Source organism: Diplotaxodon limnothrissa, linkage group LG7 (genome assembly GCF_057381915.1).
Source record: "Diplotaxodon limnothrissa isolate DT_005_m linkage group LG7, D_limnothrissa_male_GT1.1, whole genome shotgun sequence".
In the NCBI taxonomy this organism is placed as follows: domain Eukaryota; kingdom Metazoa; phylum Chordata; class Actinopteri; order Cichliformes; family Cichlidae; genus Diplotaxodon; species Diplotaxodon limnothrissa.
In genome coordinates, this window is record NC_140602.1 from 10,077,576 (window position 1) to 10,092,235 (window position 14,660).

Consider the following 14,660-nt stretch of genomic DNA (forward strand, 5'->3'; position numbering starts at 1 on the left):
TTCTGCATTAATGCTCCCAATCCTCTTTGTGGGAGAGTGACGTCTGCTGTCAGAAACAGAGTTAAGCTCAGCAGGCATCAGGAGAATAGAGTAGAGAGAAGCTCCCAGCCGTAGGGATAACCAAGCAAGTTTGGACCTCCAGGGGCATGAATCTCTGCTGCCTACGCAAGGCTTGACTCTCCTCCCCGGGGGCTGCTTGTTCCTTTTGCTGGGGAGAATACAGGAGATCTAAATTTGCTGTGCCACGATAGCGACCTTCATCAACAGGTGGGCAAAAAAAGACTATCCACTGTCTGAGGGCCTTAATGGCCTCCATGGATAAGTGATAACTAACTGGAATACAAACTCAGCCTTGGACAATTTGTTTAGGATCTTTTGTTGCTGTTTCTTCTATTTCCTACAGGTTTGTCATCTGCAAGTCTCGAGCGGCACGATAGCTTACTCCCATATCAGGTGTGTCTGAAAGGTGTTTGTGTGAACATGCACTCAAAGCATTGACTGCGTTAGAGTGTGTCTCCCGGGGTTTGCTGAGGCCACTGTTTACTTGCAGCGTGAAGGTGTGATTGTATTTGTGTGTATGAAACAAGTCACAAGTGCTTAAAGAGTGCGTGATAGGTGGTCGGGCACCGTGGAGGTCAGAGCCCTGGATTTAATAGAGATGGAAGGTCATGCTTATGACCGCTTTGGAGATGGAGAAAGGGACAGCTACCTCATTGACTACCGAAGGATTGTTGGAGACATGGAACCAGCACGGCCCTCAAACAGAGATGGGGAGCAACCTCACCCGTATGGGGGATATGCCCACCCTGTGCTACATGGACATGGATATGAGACAGCAGCCCAGCGATACAGCGCTACGCGTATTCAAGCTGGGTATGAACCAGAGAGGTCAGTGTCACACTCTCTTAGCAATCTTCGCACGCTGCAACATCACAAGCTTCTATGTGCAGATGTGATATATGAAGCCGTATAACTTGTAAACATTACACTTCCAGTAGCAACTGAGCTGTTTTCACTTTCTAGTTGCATTGGCTGTGCTCATTACAAGCTCATTTATCAGCTACCTGGGCAGCCTACCAAATCCTCTTACCTACTGTACTGCCGTCATAGGTGTATAGAAGGAGTTTCCATTGACAAGGACGGATTCTCTTTTGTTTGCGTTTCCTGTCTTCTCTCCAACATTTGTAATAGGATCTAGTTACAGTATGTTTGTAAGAAACAGAGACAGATGAGCCACATGCTTTTTGAAATGGATTCAGAATTTAACTGCTGACTAACCAACCATACCTTTATTTTTAGTAAAAATACACTTTCTCCTAATTTAGGTGCACCTTTTTCAATCAGCTAAAGTGATGGACAGAATAATAAAATATTCACTTAAGTGTATAAAATCTGCAACAAGAACAAATTATTGTAAATTTAAAGCTATATATATGTCTATAATGCTGTTGTCTTTTCATTGGGATACACCAGTATTTCGCTCAGTATTTAGATGTGGTGGTGGCTAACTCATATTCTCAGCTCCACGATGAGTGTGTGTGTGTTTTTAAATTTCAGCATGGCTGACTTCTTGATCAGCGGGGGTACGGGTTACGTTCCTGAGGATGGACTCACAGCACAACAACTTTTTGCTATCGGTGACGGACTTACGTACAAGTAAGAAATGCTAAATTTAAAATGAAAAAAACAAAACCCCCAAAACAACCCTCACACACACAAACACATTCATGGCATTGCTTACATGCTGACACAGATCCACATGCACCTAAAGAAACACACATATACACTGTTATGTCATATCTTCCATTAAATCTTTATTAATATCAGCAATGACACATCTGCTCAGGTTTTATTTGGGGGATTATTACGCATAATACTACTTTCAAGGATGAGTCTTGAGTGGTGCTACAGACATTAAAAGCAGTGTCTGTCAGAGTGTGTGTGTGTGTGTGTGTGTGTGTGTGTGTGTGTGTGTGTGTGTGTGTGTGTGTGTGTGTGTGTGTGTGTGTCCTGCACATATCAGTGCTTTAATGGCTGTCAGGGTAGTTTCCTTAATGGGGCCTATGTGTAGGGTTTATCAGTGTGCAGAGGATAAATGCAGAACGTTTCAGTGTGCTGCTGACAGATTATTTCTGCTTACTGTCAGCTAATAAAATAAAATAAAATGTTGCCGTGTAGGAGTGACTGCAAAACATATAGTTCACATACACAACTATAAGAGGTAGCTTTACAAGTGTTTTGCTGGTCAGTCAATGTCACTATTAACATTAAATGCTGCTTACCAGTCGCCACAGTGAGGCTGGTTTTGTTTTTTCAGTTAAGTCTTTGTGTGTTTCCTCATGGCAAAAAGTGGTCCTGGCGACACCTGCAATAGCAGGAAGCACTAAAAAGGTGGTGTTGAGTTTGTCAGCACGGTAGCATCGCAACAGTGGAAGATGCACACACAAAACTTTACAGGTGAGTAGCTGAGATCAAAATGAGCGCCAAGTTTGAAGATAGGTGGCATCCAACCCATGAGTGCTAACAACTCATGTGATGATGTAGTGATCAGTGAGAGCTGAGATCAAATCGACGCGCTGACCAGTGCAATGACTGATGTGACCCCACTGAAAAGTGATTTCTAATTTAGTTTGTGCAGTACTTCATAGTCGTCATGATCTTATCTCTCTGTCACCTCTCCCCTTTCAGTGACTTCTTGATCCTCCCCGGTTTCATAGATTTCACTTCTGATGAGGTGGTAAGTGTCATCATACTGTCTAATATATTAAACATAGCCTACTGCTCAAACTTTCTCAGTGTACTGCTCATGTGATGTGATGTAGTTGGGATTAGGGTTCTTCAACATGGGTTATGTCACAACACTAGTTGCTATAATCCCTGTGAGGTTGCTGCTTTGGTGAATGGCAACACAGGAATAGTTTCCTTTGAAAACTGCCACGAGCAAAGTGAGCTAAGTGTGCTTCAAACACAGTGTCCTTTAACTCATTATATTTTATATTGCTGTTATTAAGGTGCTGCTGTAATCAGTCCCTAACTCTTTGTTGTGTTGCTTAGTTAAAGGTGCATGAGCACGGGGTTGTTTATTTGACTTGCACTGTGTTCATCTTTTTGAACTCTGCTGGAACATTAAATTAATTTCATGACTAGATCACATGGGTTATTGCTGGAGAGCAGGTGTTCGAGGAAGCCACCTGGGTCCTTTAAACACTCACCCGGTTAGTACAGCAACTCCACTTCTGATGCGTCCAAACTGGCTCACTGCAGGGCAAATGAGCCAGTTAAGAAATACTTATTTAATTTGCTAAAACGCTTGTTGTAGACCTCAGTGTTGCAGTATAAGGTGATAAATTTGTTTCCAAATGCATTGAACTTTTAAGGATCTAACTTCAGCCCTGACACGAAAGATTACCCTGAAGACGCCTCTCATTTCATCTCCTATGGATACAGTCACGGAGTCATCCATGGCCATCGCCATGGCAGTGAGTACAAACACTGCAGAGTGTTATATACATCACACTTAGTAGCTGAGTAGGTACTGCTCAAATGATGCTTTTCTTCACTTACTTACTCCTGTCTCTAATTGGTTGGATTCAGCTGATGGGAGGGATTGGAATAATTCATCATAACTCCACTGCTGAGTTCCAGGCCAATGAGGTGCGCAAAGTGAAGGTGAGACAGAAAAAGTCACTGCACACATGTGCTCTAATTAAACAGATGAAATCATTTTTGATCTATGAAGCCCCTAACAGCCATCTGATATGGAAATTAAATCCCACTCGACATTCGTGTTTCTGTTTTTGCTAGAAATTTGAGCAGGGCTTTATTACAGATCCAGTGGTAATGAGTCCCCGTCACACAGTAGGCGATGTGTTCGAGGCCAAGTTACGCCATGGTTTCTCTGGGATCCCGATTACAGAGACTGGCAAGATGGGCAGCAAGCTGGTCGGCATAGTTACCTCCAGGGATATCGATTTTCTTTCTGAGAAGGACCATGACCAACCGCTTGAAGAAGTGAGTGTATTAATGTTGTGGACGATTCTGCAAGAATTTGTATATTTTTGAGAACATAATCTGGTAAACGGTAAATGGACTGATTCTTATATAACACTTTTCTACTCTCCCGGAGTACTCAAAGTAAGAATTATAATATCAAACGAGTGTGTGTGTGGTCACAGTTTATTTTCTGATGCAGGCAATGACAAAAAGAGAAGATCTAGTTGTTGCACCAGCTGGAGTCACACTAAAAGAAGCTAACGATATACTGCAACGTAGCAAAAAAGGTAAAACTTTAAAGAGTAACTCTGCCGTATAGGTAGCAATCATAATTGTGATTGTAGCATATTTGGCCTTTCCTTTCTCATTCTCCCAGGTAAGCTCCCCATAGTTAATGACAACGATGAGCTCGTCGCCATTATCGCTAGGACTGACTTGAAGAAGAACAGGGATTATCCTCTGGCTTCCAAGGACTCTCGTAAACAGCTGCTGTGTGGAGCCGCCATCGGTACCAGGGAGGACGACAAATACAGACTGGACCTCCTCGTGCAGGCTGGAGTCGATGTTGTTGTCCTGGTAAGTTTTGATTGTATTGTAATTAAACTTTTGTTTGATCTGTTATTTGATTCTAATTTTTTATTGGATCACATATAGTCAGCTAAGTCATTGGTCTCATAATAATCACCGGATGAATGGAACTACAGAGTTGGTATGAGTGTTTGACCGATCTTAAGTCATTTTCCCATAATTTTGTTTTATTATTATTATTATTACAGGACTCTTCTCAAGGAAACTCAGTCTATCAGATTAACACGATAAACTACATCAAGCATAAATATCCCGAACTACAAGTGGTTGGAGGAAATGGTGAGCACCATTTCTTTACTCGGGACTGTCTTCTTGAATTCATCTTCTACATTTGTGCCTTTCTTTGTCACTTTTCTGTGCCTCTGTCTCTCTCTAGTGGTGACAGCTGCTCAGGCCAAAAACCTCATAGATGCCGGTGTGGATGCCCTGAGGGTGGGAATGGGGTGCGGCTCTATCTGTATCACACAGGAAGGTACGATCATACTTAATCATGGGACATAAAAATGTATGAATTTCACTGTATTGAGGACACTTTGCTCCCAACCATCACATTGTGGTCTTGTTTCTCAGTAATGGCCTGTGGACGGCCCCAGGGCACATCAGTGTACAAGGTCGCGGAGTATGCCAGACGTTTTGGAGTGCCGGTAATCGCTGATGGAGGCATTCAAACTGTTGGACATGTGGTAAAAGCTCTTGCCCTGGGAGCATCTACGGGTAAAAGAAAGAAATTTTCTCTCATTTTCTGGAGGCATTAAATTTGTGTGTATACTTGGATTAGTCACTGAACAATTCAGTCTTTTTCCTTCCTCAGTAATGATGGGATCATTGCTGGCGGCAACTACTGAAGCTCCAGGAGAATATTTCTTTTCCGACGGTGTGCGCCTGAAAAAGTACAGAGGAATGGGCTCCTTAGATGCCATGGAGAAAAATAACAGCCAGAAACGCTACTTTAGGTGAGATTTTTACTGGAAAACACTTAATCTGGAAAACTTACCTTGTTAATCATGTGAATTATGTTTGTGTGCCCAGTGAGGGAGATAAGGTAAAGGTAGCTCAAGGTGTTTCGGGGTCAGTACAAGACAAAGGCTCCATTCATAAGTTTGTTCCTTACCTCATTGCTGGCATCCAACATGGCTGTCAGGACATAGGAGCCAAAAGTTTGTCCATTTTACGGTAAGTGTCAAACTGTGCGTCTGTTTAGTGTGAGATTTGTTACGTGAAGGCTTTCGCCAAGTATCCTCCTGTGATCTGTCTCCAGGTCAATGATGTATTCTGGAGAACTGAAGTTTGAGAAGAGGACCATGTCGGCTCAGATGGAAGGTGGCGTCCACGGGCTTCACTCGTAAGTCTGACGTTTGACTGTTTGTTTAAGGTGACCTTTACCCCTCCGCTGCAACCCCTTCTTTCTCCATGTATGTCTTTTTCTTTTCCTGTTTCTGTTGTCTAAACATTTTAATACCAGTGACAGTATGTGAACATGCTGTTGTTAGATATACTTCATTGTTAAGTGTCCATTAATTTACCTTCAACAGTATAAAATTCTCTTATCTTTTTCTCTTTATTACTCATGCTATCATATTAGATATTCTTTTGTGCCATGTAAGTAATCATTACCTCCATCTTCTCCTTTCTTAAAAAAAACATCTTCATTTATTTTTCTAACTGTAAAGTTTATGCTTTCCCTCTTTTTTTTCTATTCCACATGTAGTCATGAGAAGCGGTTTTACTGAAACAGGTGGAAGAGGAAACACCCGATCGGGACCCAACGTCCCGACCCCAGCAGCTATGAGCAGATGCACCGGGCGCATGTGATCAGAATGCAACGCATGAAGCTCCTGTGACTTCTACACTCTAAAGTTTAAACAAAACTATTCTGTGACCTTCTGTTCATTGGTGTCCCAGCTCTGACCCCAAAACAACTCTCTTAAAGTTCAAAGAGCCTAAAAGGATAGAGCCAAAGAACAGAGTTTTAGAGGATGGTCACAAACTCTTAATCTGTTGTTCTCCCTCTCAGGTCAAGGTGTAGAGGGAATCCTGTTATTATCTATTCTGTGGTTCCCTTTCAACAAGAAAAAGTATGGAACAAACTTGTCATGATATATCTGCCGAGCTTGATAGAGAAGAGTACAGCCATATATTTCCTTGCTCATTTACTACATTTACTCCCCCCCCCCTTTTTTTTTTGCAGGAAATCAAGTAAATAACAGCGCACAGAGCTTTAATCACATACTTTTAGTTCTCTTTCTCTCATATATATAACAATAACAAGTGAAGTGTGCTAATAAACACAGAAGAGTAAAATTCTCATAATGTTTTTAGTGCACAGCTTTGTCACTCAAGTCATTTCTTTGATGCGTGTCGGTGAGCTCTGTGCTGCTCTGTCATAGAAGGGACAAGAAAAGCATCAGCCTTAATTTATAAACGAGCACTCCAAATAGGGAGTGCCTTCAAAAAGCAATTTACACTCTCACCTGGAACTTTACTCTTATTTTAATGTTATTGCTTGATTTAAAGGAGAGTATTCACTGTTTTCTTTCATCATTCTCATTTTTATTGTCACTATGCAACCAAAGCTCCACTTAGCTTTATAGTACATGCTGTATTCTCCAAAAATGCTATTTTGCAAAAGGTTATCATTAATAACACAGCAGGATATAGAATGGTTGGTTATTTGTCTTTATTTCCCAGACTCAGTATTAAAAAAAATAATAATAAAGCACAAAAAAAGGTAGATGGATTATCTAGTGTTGCAGTAGAACAAAACCAATATTCCAGTTTTGATTTATTTATTTCTAACGATCTTTACAAATATCACTTTTAAATGAATTTAATTTTTCCTTTTTTCTGTGAGGTACTCAGTATATTTGGTTAGAGACGTATTACATGTATCACTCAGTTTTTAAAAAAATCAACAATTAATTTTTAATTTTGCCAACAATTTGTCACCAGTTAATTAAACTTCTTACTAGTTGACACATCTTAATTATAAACAATGCCATAAATAACATCTTTTTTTGGTCAACCTAGGAATCAAACTTTCATTTAATGTAACTTGTGTCATATACTGGATGTATATGTATTTGAATAAAGAAAAATTTTCAAACAACAGTTTGATACTATTTAAAAACTGTTTTGCTACCACTTTAAATTCATGCAATGTAATGATGTTGTTTTCATTCTTCAAAGATATTCCACTGTTAAAAGAAAACACCCAGAAACAACTCAAGGAAACAAACAAACGAAAAACAAAAAAACACCAGCTTGTCCCTATTAATGCTTTTACACTCAAAATTCAAAGAAACCTCAGAAGGTTTATATATTTAGACTGTAATTCTTTTAGCACACTATCGGGAAAGGGGAGCGGAGAAAGTTAAGCCCTTTCAAGTATGTCTCACAAACCACAGAACGCATCAGCAACGCAAACTTTAACTTTTGTGACTTTTGCTTGTCCTATGGCTGCTAGATTTCCTCGACACAATCCTGGATTTTCACTAAAACAAAATAAAGCAAAAAAAAAAAAATTTGAACTCCTTTTTGGCTAACTTCTTTGCCACAAATATTACCTTTTTTAGAAACAAATGTTTGATTTTACATATGATTTCAATGGACACATTCTAAAATTATAATGTTGCTCAAATAAAGCAATACTGCAAGGAAGAAATAGGTTGCTGAAAACAGCATAATGAAGACAGTCTTATAAACTTTTTTTTGTTTGAATATACAATATCAACAGTACAGTATTTACAAAAAATATTGGCTCATATTTTAGGTCTATATAACGTTTTTGACATATAGACTACGGTTTAATTCCCCCATTTAACCTGAATAGACTTAAATCTACACAATTTGTATTCCAGTTACACCCAGTTTTATTTTGTTTTTTAGCTTTCTACAATTCAATGGTGTCACTGCAAACACTCAGTGCATCAATTTGTTTGCACACACTGACAAACTCTGCTTGTACAGCCATATCCCATTCCAGCTGTTTGCTTTCACTCAGGTGTTTAGTTCCTGCCAATCGGTCAGACCCCCGACTGTCCTGGCAAGCTAAGCTCAGGGTTCGGTAACGTCTGTGGTATGGCAGGTGGGGGATTGCACGTGGGAGGCTGCTCTGAGTAAAATTTTGCCCTCTGTTGGCCCATGAATGTGATCGCAGCTTTCCTGTTTCTTTGGAATGGCTGCAAAGGCCCTGGGTTGAACCAGTAACACTCCCTTTCCAATCACATTGGTCTGGTGATAATGGTTGATTTCTACGAGCTGTCATACAGCCTTGAGGTTGGGAATACCTGGAGTTGGACAAGGTGTTCTCTTGATCTACATCTCCACAAGAAGAAGTTCGGTAAAGGGTATTTCCCACAGAGCTGGGCCCTTGCTTTGATGTACCTTGGCTTGGGGAGCTCAAGGAAAGGCTTGAGGAAACAGGTATGAGTCTTGGGAAACCAAAGATACTATGAGAAAACAGGGATTCGCTGAACAGAGCTTGGTCGATGCTGCGCGACAAGTCTATGGGAGATGGAGGCTGCAGATCCACAGTTGAGTCAGTCTCGAGACTTAAATGATCCAGTGATGACAGGCGAGTCTCAGGTGAGGCTGTAGGTTTATGCGGTGGGTTTGGGGGTGTGGGGAGAGGTAGTACAGTTTTGCTTCGGCTAGGTTTGTGATCACAGTCTGGTATATTTCCAGGAGATTCCACAATTGAGTAAAGAGGAAGAACCTCTGACTGCTCCTTGGCTACAACATCACAGGCCACCAGCTTTTCTTGCTTACCCTGGGAAAGGACGGGGGAATTTGCACCATCCTGAGAGGTTATGGTGAGCATTCGTGAAGGAGAGCCACCGGATAGACGGGACCAAGATCCTGGTCTAGGATGTGCTATGGTCTTGTTAGAGTTGCTACAGAATAGAGGATGTGTGCCAATGACAGACAAACCTAGGCAGACCCCAATCTCACAGAGTCTGCAGCCTACTTGGTAGCCCCACCATGGCCAAGGCTGAAACCCATGGCCATCAACCCCACCCAAACCAAGGGCATGCAGGATCCCATAAAGCTGAAGACCTCCACACCCTAACAAACACAAAGAAGTTCCTACTCCAGCTCCTGCTGCCCTACCCCAGTCCTTCACACTAGCAAAGGGGCAAATTGCAGGTCGCATCACCTCAGGAGATCCTCCACTCTCTCCATTGTCATTTAACCTGTAAATGTTTCTACTGTTGACTTGTGTCAAGCAGTAGAAGATGAGGTATGAGCATGAGAGAAAGGTGGCGAGACATACGAACACACCCTGAGGAAAGAGCAGGATGACAGTCGGGAGGCTGTGAAAGAGCTGAAAAATCCCAAAACATCCCAAAGAGATAATAAAATGTAACAGGGCCAAACATAGCAACAAGCAAGGCTTTGGCAAGGCTGAGAAGGAGGCAGAAATAACAGGTGAAAGTGAAAGATGCTTGCATGAACGAAAGGAAAGAAGGAGGAAGGCCAGGGAAAATGCTGAGATCAAACATGGCAATGGCAGTTCGGAGAGCAGCAGAGAGACAACAGGGGAAAGGCGATCTTGGTAACTGTAAGCATCGTAAAGCAAACAGAAAGCTTGGATCCCTGCAAATGCCAAAATGAACAAGTGCAGCATTGTGAAGTAGGGGCTTCCTGGGGGACACCTCAGGGGCAGCCCTAACAGGCAGACTACAGAGATTAGGCCAAATACAGTGAAGACAGAGCCCAGGCCATAGATATGTGCTTCCCATGCAAATCCCCACGTAGCCAGGGCAGAGTTCCAGTCTGAATACAAAGGGACCAAAAATGAAGGGGTGAGAGCCAGAAAGGGGTGCAGAGGCTTGTTGTGAGTAAAATCCTCTGGGTAGGTAGGTGTCCAGGAATGATTTAATGTTTTGCAGGTTGTGGCAATTGTGTCCATGTTACCATCTAGCCGGCTTGGGCTTCTGGCTTTTGAATCATTCTTGGAGTCATCTGTAAAGAATATAAAAAACACATGAACACCATATTGGTTATGTCAAAAGAAAACCAAAAAGTAGAAAATTTAAGTACAGACTTAATTTAAAGTTTTTCGTTGGCAAACGAGCAAACATGCTAACTTGCATAAATATGATGGTATAGTAATACATAGACAGTGTAAAAGATGGACATCGCTATGGTTTTTTAAAACATAGTATTAAACATGTCTTAGTTTTTAAAAATTTAATATGTCTCTAAATGAGTGACTGAGCCTGTGAACTCAGCAGGGTAGGTCAAGTCAGGAGTCGTTTTTCCCATAGACTTCTATAGGGCCGCCCTCTGGTGGCCATTAATTAGAATGCAGGTTTAATGCTCTGTAAGCTACATCCATGTTTTATACTGTCAATGTCATCAGCACTTTATCCATGTCATCATGAGCATGTTAGAATGCTAGTGTTAGCATTAAGCTCAAAGCATGGCTTTGCTTCACACCTAATACACCTGTGTATTTTTATTATTTTTTTGTGTGGTGGTAATGTGTCATATTATCTTTAATAATGACATTTTTTTCTCGAGAAATGAACATACTGGTGCTAATCTAACCTCTGGATACAGGCCAAATTTATTTTTACGCACAATCTTCATTTTCTAAAAAGAGAGCAGGGTGTAATCTGCTGTGTGTGAAGCTAATCCATAATAAAACAGAACGGGCTTGTAACTGGGAATCTAACTGGGTCACAGACAGAGTGGGAGCATGAGCAGTAGGTTGTGTGCATATGTGTTTGTGTGAAAGTGAGGAAGAGAGATACTGTATGTGTGCTGATTAGCCAGTATTGACCTCATGCCTGCTCTCATTTTGTGTGGCTATAAGTAAATTTGCATTAGTGAAGCGATGTTGTTATCTGTAAGAATGCGAAAGAGGTTTATGACTGATGATAACATTGTAACAAACAAAAAATGTGAGTTTCTTATTCTGTATATGAAATAAGCTGTATAGGGCAATCAGGGAATCAGGGAACCTACTGGTTATAAATGGAATGTGTCCTATTTCTGGTCCTCCATTAGTAGTGAAGCAATCAGTATAGATGCAGCGAACAGAGAGCACTTATAAGTGCGGGGCTTTCGCTCTGCTGTCTATGAAATCTAATAAAAATGAGAGTACATTTAATATGTACTCCATCTTGATGCAGTTATTCAATAAACTTGTTGTTACACTGAAAATGTGTGGTGTTAAATGCATACACAGGAGGAAGCAAATTCCTTATTAATTTCTTTCAAGTCCTCATATGCTTGTGGACACAACATTTACTTTGACAAGTAAATGCTAGTATTTGTGTGTGTGTACAGTAAATAGTGTGCATGCTGCATTATCCAGTAACCTTTGAGTGCGGGCTGACTGCAATGTGAATAAAATGTTTTACTTTAACAGGAGAGTGTAAGTTTGAACTGGAGAATCTGTGCTAAAAGGCTTGAATGAGAAAGACAAGGGCAGAGAACTGAGTCAAAGAGAGACATTTGAAGAAAGTGATGCAACCCATTCTGTGAATGTAAAAGAACTGTGTTTGCCAGCAGAATACATATCATAAGCACTGCAGTGACATGTGGATTCTGAGTTTTTGGAGGTTATGCAAGGAAACTGAAATGCACTGTAGGGCATAGTTTCAGCTTTAGATTTAAAGTAGGAATGCTGTAAATAATTAAAGGACTCTTACCTTCTTTTGCCTCCATGCTGGCAGTTTCTCTCTGTAAAATAAGATCTGTAATATCAATGAATCCATCTCTGTTTCCCTTTGTGGTAACAGAAATGCCTGTGGTCCATCCAAGAGTGTCTGGCCCCGGTCCAGTGGGCAGTGATGAAGTTGAGTTCTGGTCTGATGTGTGTGATGGGAGTGAGCCAGGGAGAAGAAAGGGTAAGTGAGTATCAGTCATCTGATTTTGAAAGCCTGGGAATGTTGGCTGATTCTCTCCAGACTCTCTAGGATACAAAACTGATGCGGTGTTGGTCTCAGCTGGCTGATTCTTTAATGTTTGTTCATGGGTAAGCTTGGGTGGTACACTTGCTGATGAGGACTTCATTGTTTGCATTCTCTCTGTGGAGGCAGTATCTACTGTAGCACCCTTTGTGGGTCTGGGTATGGGTCCCTTCTCATTAGGAAAGAAAAGAGATGTCTCAGCGCTCTCCAGTAAATCGCCATATTCACCAATCACACCTTGTCTGTCTGTGTCCTCAGATGATGATAAGGACCAACTTAAAGGGGAACCCAGGAAGTCATCATCCTCGGGTGCAATCATGGGGTCACTTGGTGCTGAACCGGGTACATGAGGTCTACTCGAGAGCTGTTTCAGAAACTGCCCTGCCTTGTCACTGTCTGGCTGTTGTGTTTCTTTCACATTTTCTCCAGTTAACGCTATGGCACGAAGCGAGTGAGGCAAAGAGAGAGGCAAGAGAAAATAAATATTCCACAGAGAGACCATGTTGAGGGTCGGCAAACTTGACCTCAGAGTCACTTGGAGTTGTTGTGCAGTCACATGTTTGAGTAATCCCTAATATCAGGTTTCCAAAGATGTCATTCTTAACACACCTGGAGAAAACAATCACACGTAGGAAAAACAAGTAATGCCAACTGCCTTCAAATATGTCTTGGACATCTCTAACATAGATAAAGTTAAACTGCTGCATGTGGGTCACAGCGAAAATCAAAAATTGTTGGTGAAAATAACGGCAGTGTGATGAATATGAACGCGGTGTGCTGAAACCCTCTGCTAGACTATAAAGTCTTGTGACGTGCACACAGTACAAACATTAAAATGCAAAAACCCACTTAAACAAGAGCATTAAAAAAAGAGACATTAGACCACGCAACTCTGTGTGGCAGCCATTCCTTTTTTAGCTTCCTTACCTCATCTATAGCCCTCTTTGCTGCAGCCTCTTTAAACATATATGCCGCTCTGTGCTGCTGCATGTCTGCAGTCTCTGTCTGCATTGCACGGCGTGTCCTTTCATACTCACTCTGCTATGCCCCTGTTCTATCCATCGGGCTGCTGACACACGGGACAGACCCCACCTCCTCTACACAACCCCCGCTATGCCCACACGCTGCTTCTGCACTCATCTGACAGTGAGGCTGTTTGCTGCCTTCGATTCTCCTAAATCTGAGGCTGCATCATTATGAATATCACCTTTATTTTAGTTACGTGAGAACCTCGGAGAAGAGAAGAATAAATGTAAAAGCAAAATATATCAGAGCAGATCAATACATGGATTTGTGTGTAATTTACAACTGGTGGCAAAAGTAAACAGCTCAGCTAGAAACATTTGAACTAAAGTATATACTGAAAAGCAGATTCTTTTTTGACAGCATACATCTATAACGCATGATCATAGTTACTTGCTTGTATACGAACACAGAACACCTGAGAATCTCGTACATGCACTGTTTGACCAAGGATTTTTACCACCACTTATTGCGGCGAGAAACTGTGATGGTGTTATCTTATTCACATTCCTTTATTTTCCTCCTTTTATTGTTCACGTGAGCTGTTTTTACCCAATGGGGGAAATCCAGTAACCTCATGGCCTAATTCAATTCCCATGGATGCTTCTAAAATAGACACTGATCCACATACCTTTGGACATATTTGGGGACAGTAAGCTTGAGGCACAGACACACATTATATGCTCTCTTTGCCTAGATGTTGCAGCCGTCTCAAAACTTCTGTTTTATAAACTTCTCACTGACCATTACTATTGAATGGGAATTCTGCCAAATGCATAATGATTGGTCGCTGGGATGCAAACCTAACTTCATCTCATAAACAAATACGCCAAACATATCGTTAGGACAAAACACAAAGGCATAAATAATGGTTCTACGTGCCAAGACACACACACTGGCTGTGACTAGCAACACCAAAGATAATAATAAAGCGTTTACACTTGGATAAGTACAGCCAGAATGACAGCGAAGGCTATGCCACATCATTTAGACAGTCAAAGATGGGAGATAGGAACTTCCCCAGGGGTGTGATTAACCCAGTGTCTGATGAGGACACAGGAAAGCATCAACCCGGCCGTGACTAAAGGGGCTGGAAAGGAACAATGACAGGCCAAACATATGAGCTCAGAAAGG

At 41.4% G+C, this 14,660-nt stretch overlaps 2 protein-coding genes across 2 annotated transcripts; one reads left to right on the forward strand and one right to left on the reverse strand.

The window, feature by feature from the left end:
* Nucleotides 1-658: 658 nt before the first annotated feature.
* On the forward strand, nucleotides 659-6,393 carry impdh1a (IMP (inosine 5'-monophosphate) dehydrogenase 1a). Its single transcript, XM_085357358.1, has 16 exons — nucleotides 659-888; nucleotides 1,558-1,656; nucleotides 2,689-2,737; nucleotides 3,378-3,479; nucleotides 3,595-3,669; nucleotides 3,805-4,011; nucleotides 4,193-4,280; nucleotides 4,370-4,569; nucleotides 4,770-4,860; nucleotides 4,958-5,053; nucleotides 5,152-5,295; nucleotides 5,393-5,534; nucleotides 5,611-5,754; nucleotides 5,840-5,923; nucleotides 6,164-6,180; nucleotides 6,290-6,393. Exons 1-16 carry the CDS (start codon nucleotides 659-661, stop codon nucleotides 6,391-6,393), a joined length of 1,872 nt encoding a protein of 623 aa, XP_085213484.1.
* A 2,077-nt stretch (nucleotides 6,394-8,470) lies between these two features.
* On the reverse strand, nucleotides 8,471-13,005 carry prrt4a (proline rich transmembrane protein 4a). Its single transcript, XM_085357359.1, has 2 exons — nucleotides 12,243-13,005; nucleotides 8,471-10,545 (listed from the first exon to the last, which is right to left on the reverse strand). Exons 1-2 carry the CDS (start codon nucleotides 13,003-13,005, stop codon nucleotides 8,471-8,473), a joined length of 2,838 nt encoding a protein of 945 aa, XP_085213485.1.
* Between the last annotated feature and the right edge of the window lie 1,655 nt (nucleotides 13,006-14,660).

Coding starts and splice junctions, on each gene's coding strand:
- impdh1a (XM_085357358.1), top strand. CDS start 659: ATGGAAGGTCATGCTTATGACCGCTTTGGAGATGGAGAAAGGGACAGC. Junction 5,054..5,151: donor TATCTGTATCACACAGGAAG/GTACGATCATAC, acceptor CTTGTTTCTCAG/TAATGGCCTGTGGACGGCCC. Junction 5,755..5,839: donor AAAAGTTTGTCCATTTTACG/GTAAGTGTCAAA, acceptor ATCTGTCTCCAG/GTCAATGATGTATTCTGGAG.
- prrt4a (XM_085357359.1), bottom strand. CDS start 13,005: ATGGTCTCTCTGTGGAATATTTATTTTCTCTTGCCTCTCTCTTTGCCT. Junction 10,546..12,242: donor CAGCATGGAGGCAAAAGAAG/GTAAGAGTCCTT, acceptor TATTCTTTACAG/ATGACTCCAAGAATGATTCA.